Genomic DNA, 15421 nt, shown 5'->3' with positions numbered 1-15421 from the left:
ATCAAAGTATTTAATATGGCTTGTAGCTGAAAATAATTCATCTACATTTCCAATCATTTTAGTTATTGCCACATTCCATTAATTTTTCATTAAGTGAAGATAAAAACATGTCTTTAAAATGCATGGACAATAGCTTTAAGCCATTGCTGTACATATTGTGCAACTCATCTGAATGTAGTTTAACACATGAACTTAATAGAATATATTTATGTACAGTATATACACAAACAGAATCCTGCGGTAATACCCCTGAATATTATCATTTAAATGAGTAATTTTCATAATAAAAGAAGAAAAAAAAAACCCAGTCTATGAAGGTGGCAAAACTGCCCATTTCTGAAGTTTAAATCAATATAATTTCCAGCTCACTTACATAGAAATAAAACTGTGGTCCTGTACAAACTTTACATTACAGGGAAACAGTTTATTTTTAAAAAATATTTACATATTTGAGTACTTGCTTCTTTGCAATAGAGATTATATGAACACAGAAAATTGTATGGTAGGCAGGTTTATTTATTAGATTTTTCTATTTGTTCTTTTTTGTGCAAATTCCAAATCTCTCTTTTCGTGTTATTATCTGCCTCTATTTGCCTTGTATTACTGCTGCTGCTTTTTTTAGTATTCTGAGAAGGCTGGGTGACTTTACTTCTAGGAACAGGAAGAAAAGATTTAACTCTTGAAACACCCAACTCTGTCTTTGATTTACTATTGCTGCTTTCCACAGTTTGACTGCTGCTGAGAGGACGCATTCCATCCTATGAATAAAAAAAAAAAAAAGCATTTTCTGTATAAATAATTGTTGCCGTTTGACCTGAAAAACAACGAACCAACCCTACCAGCCCCATGGAACTCTTGTTATTTACAATCTTTTGCAGTTTAATATGACAGCTTCTTACTACTTGGTGAGCAAACTATGGCTCTTTTTTGCTTCTTTGACTGAAAGGAAATATCATCAACATCTTAGAATACCAAAATAAGTCAATGGGGTTTTGCACTGCCATTGAAAAAGCTTAAATTTGATTCTCAGAGGTCTCAATTTTAGAAGTACCCAAATGAAAAATACATGTTCTTTCTTTCATTACTGTGGAAAAATGACAGCTGCAGCCACAGCTAAAAGGGAAAAATTGAAACTCAGGTAATTATGAGCAAAAAATTCAGCTTTACAGCTTGAATAAAGATATTAACTTTTTTTGTATCATCAAAGCCATAAATAATAACAAAATAATCATGACAGAAATAATACTTCAAGAACGGAAGTTGCAATGCTAGTTACATTTTAATCCATAATCTTATAGATTGCTTTCTTATAAATTAGATTTTAGCACCTCAAATGATTTATGCTAAGAAGCTACATTCTTAAGAACTGGACCATATTCACCCTGCCCAAATTTGGATACCTGAAGTGCCAAAGTCAGGTATGTTGTCACTTTTTGTTCCTTTATAGTCAAGGAGAAAGAGGTTAGTTAAGCCATTTTATGATGGTCACTAACATAACTTTCATGAGAGATGCCTACCTTTCCACTGACTGGAAAGGAGAATTAGGACCTCAGCATCAGTTGAATCCAGATCATCATCTGGGAAGCAATATTAAAAAGTTCATTTTCACCTTCAGCTACTGCTCTTCACATAAAGGTTGGTGGCATGAAAACCGACTATTCATCACTGTCTATTCCTTATTACTCCTTGATTCCATCAATTTGTTTGTATCCTGGATCAAAGATTTTGCATCTCTTATCAGTTTTCTCTTTCTCCTTCACATACTTGAAAGCATTTTTTCTTCCAGCCAATTAAAAATAATAGTAATTATAGGTATGTTGCCCTTTTAAGTAATTTGTCTCATTACTGTTGATAAGATCTCTGCTCATGCAGTATTGCTTTTGTTACCTGCAGAATTCTATTTACTTTCAGAAAAGGATGCTTTTCTAATCTCAAACTCTTTTTCAGACACCAGTTCTTGCAGCTGCATAGGTTTATCATTATTAAAATTCCTCTAAAAGTTTGACTTCTGCTTTCCAACTGAGACTCTGCTCGTCTAGATTTTTGATAAATTTGTTGTAGTAATGACTAAATCTAGAAACAAAGCTTGTCATTCAATTAGACCTCTTTCCCCTCTAGCAAAAGGTTGGGTTGTGTTTCCTTCAATTTGGCCAACATTTTCCCACAAAGAGATAGGAAATAACTTTTTTTATTCTGTCTGAAATCTTTTGACTAAGTTCTTCAAAAAACTCAAAGGTAGCTAAGCTTGTCTACCTCCAAAGTCAATATAGTTATGCCTTACATTGTTAGAAGGAATTTTAAAAGGAAAAAAATTTACTAGGAAAAATTTACAGTAGGAATGGGTAGATCAGCTGACTTACCAAATTATCCAGGCATCACTACTATGTGAAACTCTGATTTGCAATGTCTGAAATGAACGTGTTTAGAGAAATATTCAAAAGCAGTATCTCTAAATGTGGATCTGCGATTTTAAAATTGTTTCCATTAATGGACGCTGTTCTCTGGATTTTAAGTAAAATTACAGAAAATATTCTAACATGTTGAATATTTGGATATGAAAAATTATGATGGTAAGGGTAGTAAGTCATCTCATCCAACTTCAGCTTTTTTAATGCTTAGGTGTGCAAGTTAGGCTATTTTCAGGGCTACTTCATTACACCTGCAGAAGATAGAGTGTCTCTAGAAAACAATTTATCGCAGTCAGATAAAAGCGCCTGGATTGGACTCTAGAGGACCCCTATCGAGGGAACATAGAGGGCCTAGCGAAGGAACACAGACAACAGATTCTGCCCTGGCTAAGGTTAATGGAGCCGTGTACTCAGAAGCTCTCTTGATGTTCAAAAACACAAGGAGCAAGAAAGGAAAGGGAAAAAAGCATAACAACAGAGAAAGTGTAATTTTTACTTTATGATCCTTTTTTAATAATTTACTTTATTATATAAAGAATGAAAACTAAGCAGGATATAATTTCATCTTCATATTTAGTAGGGATGTTAGCACCCACAACCAATGATTTCAATTTCTGAAAAAGATGATGATAGCAGACCTATTACATCTTCTAGTAGTATTCAGCTTATCTTCCCACTCTGAAGCTGCTCTGAAGTTAGTAAAGTTTGTTTACATTTAGACTATCTCTTCTCAGAATCACCAAACTTATAACATAGGGTTTCTTTTGGTTTCTTATAAATAATATGGCAAGACAACTGTATATTACAACAAATAGCTAGGTAGAAAAAAGAAACTAAATCCCCTTTAAAAAAAAAACCACAACATTCTTCACAAACTCTAGTAATATTATGTCTTCTCAAAATTTCTACCACTGAGAGCTTTGACACCAGAGCAGCTCAATTCTACTTAGATAACAACACTTAAGAAAACAGTGGTTTGAAATCATATATATATGGGTAATCACTAAAAAAAAAAAAAGGGTAGAAAAATAAACCATAAGCCAGCAACTTTACATCAAGAATTTAAAAAGGTTTTGCACTTTTGCAAACTTACTGAATAACATTAATGGGGTGGGGGTGGGGTGGGGGGAAATGAACCCATGGCTTTTATTTCTCTCAAAATCTGATGCAAATGACTTATAATGTCAAAGTAATGTCAACAATGCTTTGCCTAGGGACATGGCTTTATGTAAACATGAAAACTGAAGCAAATACATCCATTGTTTAATAAATCTTTAGTTTCCATTAAGACACATGGAAGAAACTTGGCATGGTATGTCTAGCAAGTTTCCTAAGAATCATGACAGTTTATTCTTGTAATAAACAGGGCACTGGAACACTAATTCTTTGGATGCAATCAGGAATTCATATTTTGGAGAAACTCAAGACACCTTCCCTATCCTACTACAAAACTCATTTCACCTACCTTTTGTGCTGTTGTTTTACTTGGGTTAGTACCACTTGCTGAAAATACAGGATTGTTCTGAGAGTTATTGAACATCAATAGCTCATCCTTAGAATCTGCAATCTAAAAAAAGATAAGAAAATGGTGATTTTTTAGTTATTCACAGCAGAGATTGTTTCAATTTGCTAAATTTTGGAGTCTTGATTTTATTTTCATGTAGTTTCTGTGCAATGCAATGCATAAATAGCCAAAGAATAATTAGAATATCTTTCCTTTACTCTTGAGTGCATTTGTAGGAGATGGGAGATAAAGAGAGATATTTCACGTTGACTATTATCAGAGGGAGGTTGAACATACGTTTCCTGAGCAATACTATTCAGCGGAGCTTAAGGGCAGTTTCCCATTAAATTTTATCCAGTCCCAGGAACATCTCAGAAAGGAATGATCCCTTTCTCTTCCTCCTGCCATGTTTCTTCCCTGCTATTTTCCATCAAACGTTGTGACCATGCAATAGCAGATAGAGTGTGATCAGCCTTCTGTCCTCACTGCAACTACAAAAGTGCTCGATCCCAACATAACAGAGACAGCAGGAACATATTCAAGTGAAAGGGCAAATTAGAGAGTAGAAGTACTTATTTTGATGGCAGCCTGAAATTACATCCCACAAAGAAAACATGCAACAGCACCCTTACTTCTGTAAGGCTCTACTGGGCAGCTAGGGAATTAACAACAGAAATTCCAGTCATGGATGGTTCCACCCATGGTGAGGAAACTGAACAAAAGACAGTGACATCTATCTCCTTCCTTATCTAACCCATATTTCCTTGAATTGTCAACAACGAGCAATTACATTTTAGATGTTATTAAACACGATTTTAAGTTGGTTACCATTTCTTTAAGCACATCCCATTCTTTCAAGGATAGAAATGGTAAATCCCTGCTAAATGACTAGTGATTAGCTTGCCAGCTTGGTGCATGTGACTCATGCAAGTACTGTAAATACTTTAAAAAAAAATGCCCAAAACAAAACACCATAATAATGGAGTTCATTAAAATAGGTTGAAAAATCTTCCCAAACACAGTATTTCTCTTTTTAATAAAAATTTGTTTGACTTCTAAGAATAAACAGAATACTTAGTAAAGCAAAACAATGAAACTGCTGTTCAGGGAGATCCTAGAGGATGTAAATGTGCAGCCTAAGTGGACAATAGCCTAAGACTGACTCTATCTGTGTTTCAAAAGATATGGATCAACTGCTCTGGTGTGAACATAGCCTGCTGTCACAGCCATCTACTTTAGCTGTGCCAGGAGGAAAGAAGGAAGATAATAAATAGCGACAGCTACAGGGACAGCTGGATGCTTTTGGTGTAGAAGGAAAAAAATGAGAGATCCACAGCTCCACCCTCTGCTCCAGCAGGCCTCCCATAACCACCCACAACCCATTCCAGGGTAGAACTTAACCCCAAACCTATGACTGTTGCAAGCAGCCTTCACTCTCTTCTGCCACTGTTAAAGAAAAAGAATTAGGCCAATCCGTTCTTTCTTGCTTGGGGCAGCAAAACTGAATTTTCCCTATACAGCAGAGGAGCTTTGAGCCAGTTCTGTGATGGCTAATGGGATTACATTAAACAAACCAAACGTGCAATGCATTTTAGGAAAAACTTTCTATGTCTTTAAGACTACAAAACAGTTTCCCAGTGGAAGCAATAGTAGCATGAAAGATAACATGGGGAACAATAATTCTATGACCAGGTGACCCGCCTAGTGGATGAGGGGAAGGCTGTTGATGTTGTCTACCTGGACTTCAGCAAAGCCTTTGACACTGTTCCCCACAGTATTCTCCTAGAGAAGCTGGCGGCCTGTGGTTTAGACAGGTACACTCTTCGCTGGGTTAAAAACTGGCTGGATGGCCGAGCCCAGAGAGTTGTGGTGAATGGGGTTAAATCCAGTTGGCGGCCGGTCACAAGCGGAGTCCCCCAGGGCTCAGTTTTGGGACCGGTCTTGTTTAATGTCTTTATTGATGATCTGGATGAGGGGATAGAGTGCTCCCTCAGCAAGTTTGCAGATGACACCAAGTTGGGTGGGAGTGTTGATCTGCTGGAGGGTCGGAAGGCTCTGCAGAGGGATCTGGACAGGCTGGATGGGTGGGCTGAGGCCAACCGGATGAAGTTCAATAAGGCCAAGTGCCGGGTTCTACACTTTGGCCACAACAACCCCAGGCAACGCTACAGGCTTGGGGATGAGTGGCTGGAAAGCTCCCCCGCAGAAAAGGACCTGGGGGTGTTGATCGACACCCGGCTGAATATGAGCCAGCAGTGTGCCCAGGTGGCCAAGAAGGCCAACGGCATCCTGGCTTGTATCAGAAATGGTGTGGCCAGCAGGAGTAGGGAGGTGATCGTGCCCCTGTACTCGGCACTGGTGAGGCCGCACCTCGAATCCTGTGTTCAGTTTTGGGCCCCTCACTACAAGAAAGACATGGAGGTGCTGGAGCGTGTCCAGAGAAGGGCGACGAAGCTGGTGAGGGGTCTGGAGCACAAGTCTTATGAGGAGCGGCTGAGGGAGCTGGGGTTGTTCAGCCTGGAGAAGAGGAGGCTGAGGGGAGACCTCATCGCTCTCTACAACTACCTGAAAGGGGGTTGCAGAGAGGTGGGTGTTGGTCTCTTCTCCCAAGTGACTAGTGACAGGACTAGAGGAAATGGCCTCAAGTTGCGCCAGGGGAGGTTCAGGTTAGATATTAGGAAAAAGTTCTTTACTGAGAGAGTAGTGAAACATTGGAATAGGCTGCCCAGGGAGGTGGTAGAGTCACCCTCCCTGGAGGTATTCAAGGAGCGTGTGGATGTGGCATTGTGGGATGTAGCTTGATGGACATGGTGCTGTGTGGTGTTGGGTGGGTTGTGGCTTGTTGTTGTTGTGTGGCGTGGGTTTTGTGGTTTTTTTGGGTTTTTTTGTTTTTTTTTTTTTTTTCCCCCCCAGGTTGGACTCGATGATCTTACAGGTCTTTTCCAACCGTACTGATTCTGTGATTCTGTGATTCTGTGATAATGCAGAGAAGGCTATTGTCTCTAGCATTTATGAACTTATAAATTTCAGCCTCCACTGCAAAAACCTCTACAAGAAAAAACAGTGAAAGTGTAATTTAAAATAATATATACTAAAGCAGAACACTTGCCCTCAAACATGTAATTTATTAGCTGACTTTGGCTTATTCTCAAATAATTTAATAATTTTCTTCAGTTCAAGCAGTGCTTGTAAATTAAAAATTTATTTTAAACACGTAGCAAACAACTGCATAGGGTACTGATGTAAATTATTTAAAAACCTTGTGTTTACCTTGCTTATATCAGGCTCAGATTTGCTGGAACACATACTTTGAAGTTCCTGCACAAGATCTACTTCATCATCAGAACCAAGGGACAGCCTTTGCTCCAGATTTAGCGTTCTCAATTGATCCTTCTCTGAAGATCTGGTTAAAAAAAACCAAAACAAACTGAGAGAACAATTAAAATTAAGCTATGATACAGAATTTTAAAATAAATATTATACACACCTGGAAAATAGTAATTTCTTTCTAAATGACCTTTACTGCCACGAACAGAAAGAAAATAACATCTAAGTAAGTGGCAGCAATAGTTGTCAATAGTTGTTAAATCGTAATAGATCTTCTTTCTATTGAAATTATTCTCTCCATTCTGATTCTTCTGCTCACTATCTTCAAAGTTTCTCCTTTTTTTAACATGGAGCAATCAAATTTATTCCACTCTCCTATTTGGACTTAATTCCAAAGACTTAAAAAACACCTGGCGTACTGGATACATAAGTATTCTATGCTCTCTGTGCCTGTGAATATGGTAGAACTAAGGTTTCAGACTGAAGTCCCAAATGCAGTTCCCTCTGGCTAATTCATACAGTTTCTTAGAGAAGCTCTTTATCATTTAGACTAAAGTGCATGTACTATACCATTTTGAATTGTCATGCAGTAAGCTAAAAGAGCCAGAGGAGTTTTTAAAATATAATGCCAGGTGAAAAAAGCATACAGTTGGCTTTTCATGGCAGAGTAAGCGTTACATAATGTTTTTAAGTCATAGACTATTCTGTTACATAAAAAGACATGTAGTGCTGCAAGGTTTGAATTACAGAAATGGGTTCTAAAATTATACTGAAGTACATAAATTTTATTTTCTCTCAGAAATGAAAATTAAAAAGGATTCCTTTCTTCAGATGTAGAAATAAAACATTACCAAATACAAACTCTTCATCAATGCATTATAATGCACTGGTTTACAACACAATTTTACCATCTTTACTGTTTGCTAAGTGTTACAAATACCAGAAATTAAAACTTACTTTTTGGCGAGAGAAGCTCTTTTCTTACAGTTTGGTTGCAACATAGTCTTAGATTTTATACCTGCCCAAAAGAGAGATTGACTTCTTAGTGTGTTATCATGTGTGTTATTTCTTCATTCTAAAGTCTGTGAGAAACAGGGAAAATGTGTTCCCATTTACTGGCTAATTGTATCAATAGAGTTTGTCAAAGATCAGAATACATCCCTTGAAACTGTTCAGAGGAGCATTAAGGCCACATGGTACTGATAAAATGGGGCATGAGTTGCCCAAGCTTTTGTGGAAGACAGAACATGAGGTTTCTGTGTGAGGCACTTGAACCACCCTTACTGGTTCTCTCAAAGAGAAATCACTTGTCAACAGGAAAAGATTTAAGTAAAATCAAACAACTTACCCTTATTTGGAATCAGGAACAACATTTGATTCTGATAGTCAGAAATAGAAGGCTACTAAAATTAAATTCACCATCCCATTTTTTACTTATATTCACAGATATTAACTGGATTCCAAGAACATTCTCAGGTACAAGATACAGTATCAACTATCCTACTTCAGTTTATGTTAATTTGATTTCTTAAATCCTCTTAGCGGGATTAGGTAAGTTCACAATTCAAACAGAGAACTAGCAAGCAAAATCAGGACATTAGAGTTGCATTTCATCAAAAGCAGACTTCTTTCTGAACAAGCACTGAAGAAATGAATAGCTCAATTTAACATTACAAAGTACCACTCATCAGGTATTTCAGTGTTTTACATGAGAGATAATTGAGGCTAGAATCTTACTGTTTCTAAAGTGTGTGTGTGTGTAAGCCTCTTTCTCTCTAAATCCTTTCCTAACTCTTCTCTCTGAAGGAGTTACCTTCATTTTCTGAAAGCAAAAATAAGTAATTTGATTCTGTCCTCTAGAAGTTTTCCTGTTCGACATTGTGTTCGGTTACAGTATTCCTAAGTTTTCCTTATAGACAAATGTGTACTTTTAGAAGAATGATATGTTGCTTCTGCACATATCCAGATGTTATCCCTGTGTAGTAAACTGCTTGTTAGATGGCTTATGGTCTTGAGGTGAAAAGACATTTCAAAAGTGCCAGCTACTAATAGAACTTTCACATTTATACACATGCATAGACCCAGTCATATAAAGCCTTCTTTATCAAGCAGCATACTGAAAGTGATGTGGAAACTTCTTGAAAACTTTACAGTATCTGTGACCACACCGAATTTTTTACATTTATTTTTTGCAATTAAAGTGAAAATCAAACAAAAATCTTCAATTTAAAACCAAAGTTCTCTTCCTTTCACTACAGGGCTTCTAGATTATACTACTCAATTTATAATTCATAATCATAATTCAATTTATAATAAGATTGTACAAGGGATGCATGATCTGAGGATGCATGTATTAATTTATTTTTACTTGGATTCAGACAATAGAAATTATTGTAGTGAAGCTATAAAGTACGTGTAAAAAAATGAAAAATTAGGTATTCTGTAAATTAGGTGCAGAACTAAAGAGTACCAATCAAGTCATGAAGCTTTCTCTCATCCGGTATTGAGGAAGAGAATGATAAAGCATCATTCCATGCAATATGAGGTAGAACCACTGCTCAATCTTCCACCATCTGATCCAAAGCCTACCTCATTATCAGACAACAGGAAGGGCATTAGAACAAACAAAAAAAATTAATAAAATTAATTAGGATATCTCACAGTCACAAAGAAATAATTTGGAGGGGGAAAAAAAGTAAACAATTTTTTACTGGTAAACATAAACACGAGTGTCATTTAATTGAGAATTTTTAATTCATGATGTAGAAGAAAAGTTAGATTCTTATTGACGCAGCTTAAAACCCCACACCTTCTTTCCGAATTGAAAACAGAAAGCTTTACCTTCAGTATTTGTCTCCTGCTTATTCCATGACTGGGAGGATAAATGGCCTGACTTTTTGCGAGGACTTGTACTCACTTTTCTCCAAGAAGCATTCTCACCTCTTTTTTTACTACAATTTTTGTAGCTCGAAACCACGGATAAAGGAAAATTTCCTCCCTTGAAATCTGCTATATAATTATCAAGCTCTGAAACAAAAGTAGAACAATGTTAGGAAGAATTGGCTGTTGCAAATGATTCTTCTTTTACTACCTTTTACAACTACTTAGTTTAGTGACTGTAAATGCTTTTAACAACACACCTGCCATCATAACTCAGTTATGTTTTGTGGAAGTTTTAAAAAAGGAATCAAACAGTTAAAAGCCCCACATTGGTGACATACAAGTACTTGCCTTTCAGACTGTTCACTGTTACCTGTTCTGGGTAGAGGACAGCCATGCAAAACAGCTTTATTTAGCAAGATACTGAGAGCAGCTTTAACAACAGCCTGTTGACCTTGGCTAGGATTTTTTTTGGCTATTGTTTGTCCTGGTACAGATGGTCTTTTCACAGAGGCTCTGGAGAGTATTGCTTCTTGAACTCGAGGAGCTATCACAGCATTCCATAACTTGGACATCCACCTGTAGGATCACAAACAATCTCTTAACTTCAGAGACAATCATCAAAATGCAGGTTTTTATACTTTGGGTAACATATCAGATTTTGCATTTTCGGGAAGCATATACATTTTGGACTTCCTATTTTACCCCATGTCCGAGAAGAACCGATTTTTTTTAAGGTGGGGTTTATTTGTTTGTTTTATATTAAATTATTTGACCTAACGTTCTTCAGGTTGCTTTTGCAAACTTTACCATCTGATGCTTTTCCTCCTTCAGATAAGGACTATAAAACATCCTTTTCATTTTAAGGCTAAAAGAAAGAATGTCCCAGAAAGATGTGTGTTCATGAATATACAAAACAAAAAATCCCCTTTCACCTTTGCCAGTGCATGGAGAATTTTCCATGCTTGCAGGTGTTCATTCATAGCCTATTTGCTGCCAGATCAGGAAAAAGGAGGTATTCAGTTATCATTGCACCCTTTCCAGTATTCTTCCATTTCCAAAGTTGTCCAGCTTACAAGACCTTTCTATTCATACAGCTGCCTTGCTCTCACTCTCCTTTTGTTTATTTGATCTATGGTGAAATGTGTTTCCAGGATGCCGTGGATTTTCCAGATTGTCTGGTTTAGAGACTGGGTCTGATTACAAAAATTTGATTCAAAGCGAAATGGTTCTTCTGGGACTTTTGCTTTTCTAAGAGAAAAATATTACGTTGTTTTAGCACAGAAGTGAAAAATTTGTATTAGGAAATAAATAAATGTAATTTCTCACAGCTTATATAGTTCTCAAGGGATAAAGGCTAGGAGTTTCAGGCTTAGGGCTCAGCTCACATCTATAACAGATGTGAGAAAATCTTTTTTAGATCAAATTCAAGTCTTTTTTTTCCTTATACCCTCTTATGGGAGGAAGATGGTAAGATTGAGAGTCAGAGGATTTATATTAAAGGTCCCTAAGAAATGATAGGCTATAACACTGTGTTTCAGCTTTGCAGAAATCCATTCAGAACAAGTGAAGGCTAAAATGTCTGTTGGACTTAAATCAATCATTTTTTTAGATACATTGATACAAAGAAGCCATCTAATTACCCAAAAGATTATGAGGACTTTTTTGGCTTTTTTTTTTTTTTTTAAGTTAGAATGCATTAATCATTTGATAGATGTATTTTTGATTAGTTATGAAGCATAAGATTGAGTTTTTATGATAATATAAACCATGCCACAAAGTGCTGGTATAAGCTTGATAAAAGTTACCTTAGAAAAATAATTAGTACAGTTGTTAAAATAAGATGTGAAATGCATATTGGAGATGATCCTTGAAACTTCCTTAGCATAATGTTGTAGATACCATTTCATATAGATACAGTCTGCTTCTGCTAGCTGAGTTAAGCTACCAAAATAAACAATTGTTTTCATTTTAGTAATAAAGAACTCTATTTCTCCATTTCTGCCTATGTTCTGCCATTTTGCAATGCTGCTAGTATAAACAGTCAGAAATGAACACTGCAAAGATAAAATTAATTGAGCCCATTCTAATCTAACAGTTAACAACCGATGGGCTGTACAATGCCATCCTCTCTATATAAAGTTCCAACCTGGTGTTTAAATCCAGTCTTATGTTTGCACTCATCTTGATCCAGTCCCCAATTCTTTGATATAGCTGATACTTAGGAAAGGTGTAGCACCCCCCTGCCCCTGAAAAAGAGCTGTAAAGTGAAACACTTTCCTGTTGAAACACCATCTTTAATTCCCTAAATCAAAAACAAGAAAAAAAAGTAGCTAAAATTTTCCTCATTTATTCACTCTACTCTCCAAAACATGTGAAGCTGCATGAAACAGCACACAGCAGGAAACAATTTCCTGTCACACCTTCTCTCTCCCTTCCCAGCTGCCTGCTTCTACCACTTGCTTCATGCTAACGCTTAGCCCAGAACAAACCCAGTTTGTAGATAGCAGTCTACTGTCTTAATTAATTGAACTGACTCAGTGAAGCTTTAACAAATGCAAAAAGCAGCAGAATAGCACAGTGGAGTGGTTAATTAGACTGAAATAACAGCAATCAGTAAGCTGCTAATTAAACCTATTTATTGCTAGTTATATGACCACACTGTTAGCTGTCATGCTGCTAAACTAAAAGCGTCCAGAAAGTGCTCACTGGAGCTGTGCTTTTTAGTTGTTTGTTAGTGGACAAAAACTACATTAAAATGAGGAGTCAGACGGCATATCGCTACTATAAAAGACATTCTGGGATTGTGCTCAAAATAAAGCATTATGAATCCAGTCAAAGTTACACTTAGGAGAAATCAAAACTCGGAAATGCATAATTAAGGTATCTAAAGAATAGTTTTTCTGTCCTCTACTAATGCCATTGCAATAAACAAATGATTAAGACATGTCAGAGGACATGATTCAAGATGGAGACAGGAGATAAGATGCATGGTATACCTCATTCTTTTTTTATTTCACAGCACTCAAAATTTCAAGTCAATGCTACATCCACATTTAGACTTTGATAATTACTCTGGATATTAGATAATCTGTCCTTTTAGAAAAAAAGGGAAAATGAACAAGCAAAATGTATCAAGATCTGCAGACAGAAGAAAAGATGAGAAAACCAGTGCACATGCTAAGCAAAGGACCTTGGGAGACGAGTCAGCAGAAACTAGTACAAGAGGGAAAAGTCCGAGAGGGAGCAGAAGTGGCAATTCAGGAGAATGCCATGAAGCATGGTGAGAAAAGTAGTGTCACATCTCCAGAAACCAACGTTATTATTTGAATTCCGAGTAAGTTTAGATCTTAATTAGGGGCTCATTACCTTTCCAATATAGCCAAGCATGAAATGAATGTATTTTAAAATTATATAACTATTTCTTATATCATGTGCTAGCATTTGCAGAGAAGTTGGAATCTGAGCAGATGTTCATGCAATTGTAGGCAAGAAAAGAAAAAATTTTCACCATTCTTCTTTTATGTTACTGGACATCTAACCACACATATAGCTATATGTATACATCTGCCTTATTTACAAAGCTAATACATCTGTGAAATTGTATGTATGTTTAAAAATTACACCACATATCAAAAAGAGTGAGAAATCATTCTCCAAATTTCCCTCATATACAACTTCAAAAGGAAACTTTATCAATTTTTCAAGTTCAGAATTCTTGAATCTTATTTTGGTCTGTTCACTAATGAATAGCTTTCTTTGCAATGCTCTCTTGAAATGAAGAACAAAACCTTTAAAGGTTTGAGCGATATTAGCCATTCCAGTACAAATAATATTCTGCAACTTCTGTGTCAGAAAATAACTGAAAGATCACAAGACTGACTTTCAACCAGTTAGACACCCAGTTCCCACTTGTGTCCTTCAGAATTGCCCTTCTAGTAATTAAATATCAAACAAAAGTTTAAAACTTTCAGTAACTTCTTCTAAAATACTTTTAAGGCTGCTGAGTCAGATGGGTTTTGGGAGAAACATAACTACTACATTTCTAATAAGTATCTAGTTGGCACTGAGCAGTGTCAAATAGGAAACAGAAATCCTACTTCACTGTTGCTTGGCCATGCCCTGGCACCACAGGACAAGCGAAGAAATGTTTTGGCCCCATAAGTGCTTCAGGCGCTCCTAGACGTGATAAGCAAGAGTTCAGCTGGTGCCAAACAGCAAGAATCCAGTCTATGATCTTGCACACAGGATCACATGGAGGAGGTACTTTGCCTCTGAACTGCAGAGAGAAAAGATGTTTAACATGACTTAAGACCTCTCCTGCAAACACTTTCTTTGAAACCCCAAGAAGGCTTGGGTTTTTTTTCCTGGTATATTTCTGTTACAAAATTCAGGAACAGTCAAAAACTGGTCAAACCTTTTTATAGAGTATACTGAAGTCTTGTTGTATTAAAACTTATTTCTCCCACTATGCTTTAAAAGATATCTCCTTATCAATAAATTGACATGCCTCTACTTTTGTGTGGGAAACTGAGACACAAATTTGGCAGCAGTGCTTTTTCTATGGTATTCAAGCTTAGGATTACAAGAGATACCTACCATATTCTATGCAATGTATATGATATAAATAAAGCATATAAAAGAACAAATAATCACACTGAACAGAAATGTCTGATCCAGCCATGTTCTCAGTGGATTTCCATATTGATTTGAGATTTAGAAGCAATGAAGGAAAGATGCCTTCCTCTAAGACTTACATTTTTTAGTATGCCTTGTTAAAGGCAAATTATTTGGTGCCAGAAAAATTTTCTATTTCATCTGACTCCAAATTACAGTGTTCATCATCCTAATCCTAGGATTATCCTCTGGAACAGTTTGAATTAAAGGAAGCATTAAAAGATGCACTAGGGATAGTGTTGGATAGGACTGAAGTCAGAGCATCTTGACAGAGTCTACAGGTGAACAACACAAACTTAATGTAAAAAAACATTTAAACTCTTCCCATATATCCAAATAGTCCAAAAACATGAATATTAAGGCACAAACAAGGAATCAGAATACAGAGCAAGGATCTTTGAAATAGTTTACTGTTCAAACAATAAATGTGCTTTTACTTTCCCTTTGATTTTTATAACAGATTAATCTTTCTTCTATTTTTAACTTTGAAATCCACTATTTTAAACTCCACACCAACTGTCATTTGAGTTTGCATATGGCACATGTATGTATTTAAAAAAATGTCCTATCACACTGGGCATTTGTATTCATCCTTTAATTAGGGAAGATACAGGAAGACACATGG

General features: G+C 36.4%; 1 protein-coding gene across 1 annotated transcript in view; it reads right to left on the bottom strand.

Annotated features, from left to right (window-relative positions):
• Positions 1-228: 228 nt before the first annotated feature.
• CTTNBP2 (cortactin binding protein 2) overlaps positions 229-15421 on the bottom strand; it is an 88729-nt gene continuing 73536 nt past the window's right edge. Inside the window, exons 17-23 of the mRNA XM_059817022.1 lie at positions 14220-14398; positions 10493-10698; positions 10081-10266; positions 8197-8257; positions 7183-7315; positions 3874-3975; positions 229-758 (exon numbers count right to left, since the gene is read on the bottom strand). Coding sequence (XP_059673005.1) covers positions 513-758; positions 3874-3975; positions 7183-7315; positions 8197-8257; positions 10081-10266; positions 10493-10698; positions 14220-14398 — 1113 coding nt within the window. The 3' untranslated portion in view covers positions 229-512. The remainder of the gene's footprint in view (positions 759-3873; positions 3976-7182; positions 7316-8196; positions 8258-10080; positions 10267-10492; positions 10699-14219; positions 14399-15421) is intronic.

Source organism: Gavia stellata, chromosome 4 (genome assembly GCF_030936135.1).
Source record: "Gavia stellata isolate bGavSte3 chromosome 4, bGavSte3.hap2, whole genome shotgun sequence".
In the NCBI taxonomy this organism is placed as follows: domain Eukaryota; kingdom Metazoa; phylum Chordata; class Aves; order Gaviiformes; family Gaviidae; genus Gavia; species Gavia stellata.
The sequence above is the reverse complement of the archived record's forward strand: the minus strand, read 5'-3'. Positions and strand labels throughout refer to the sequence as shown.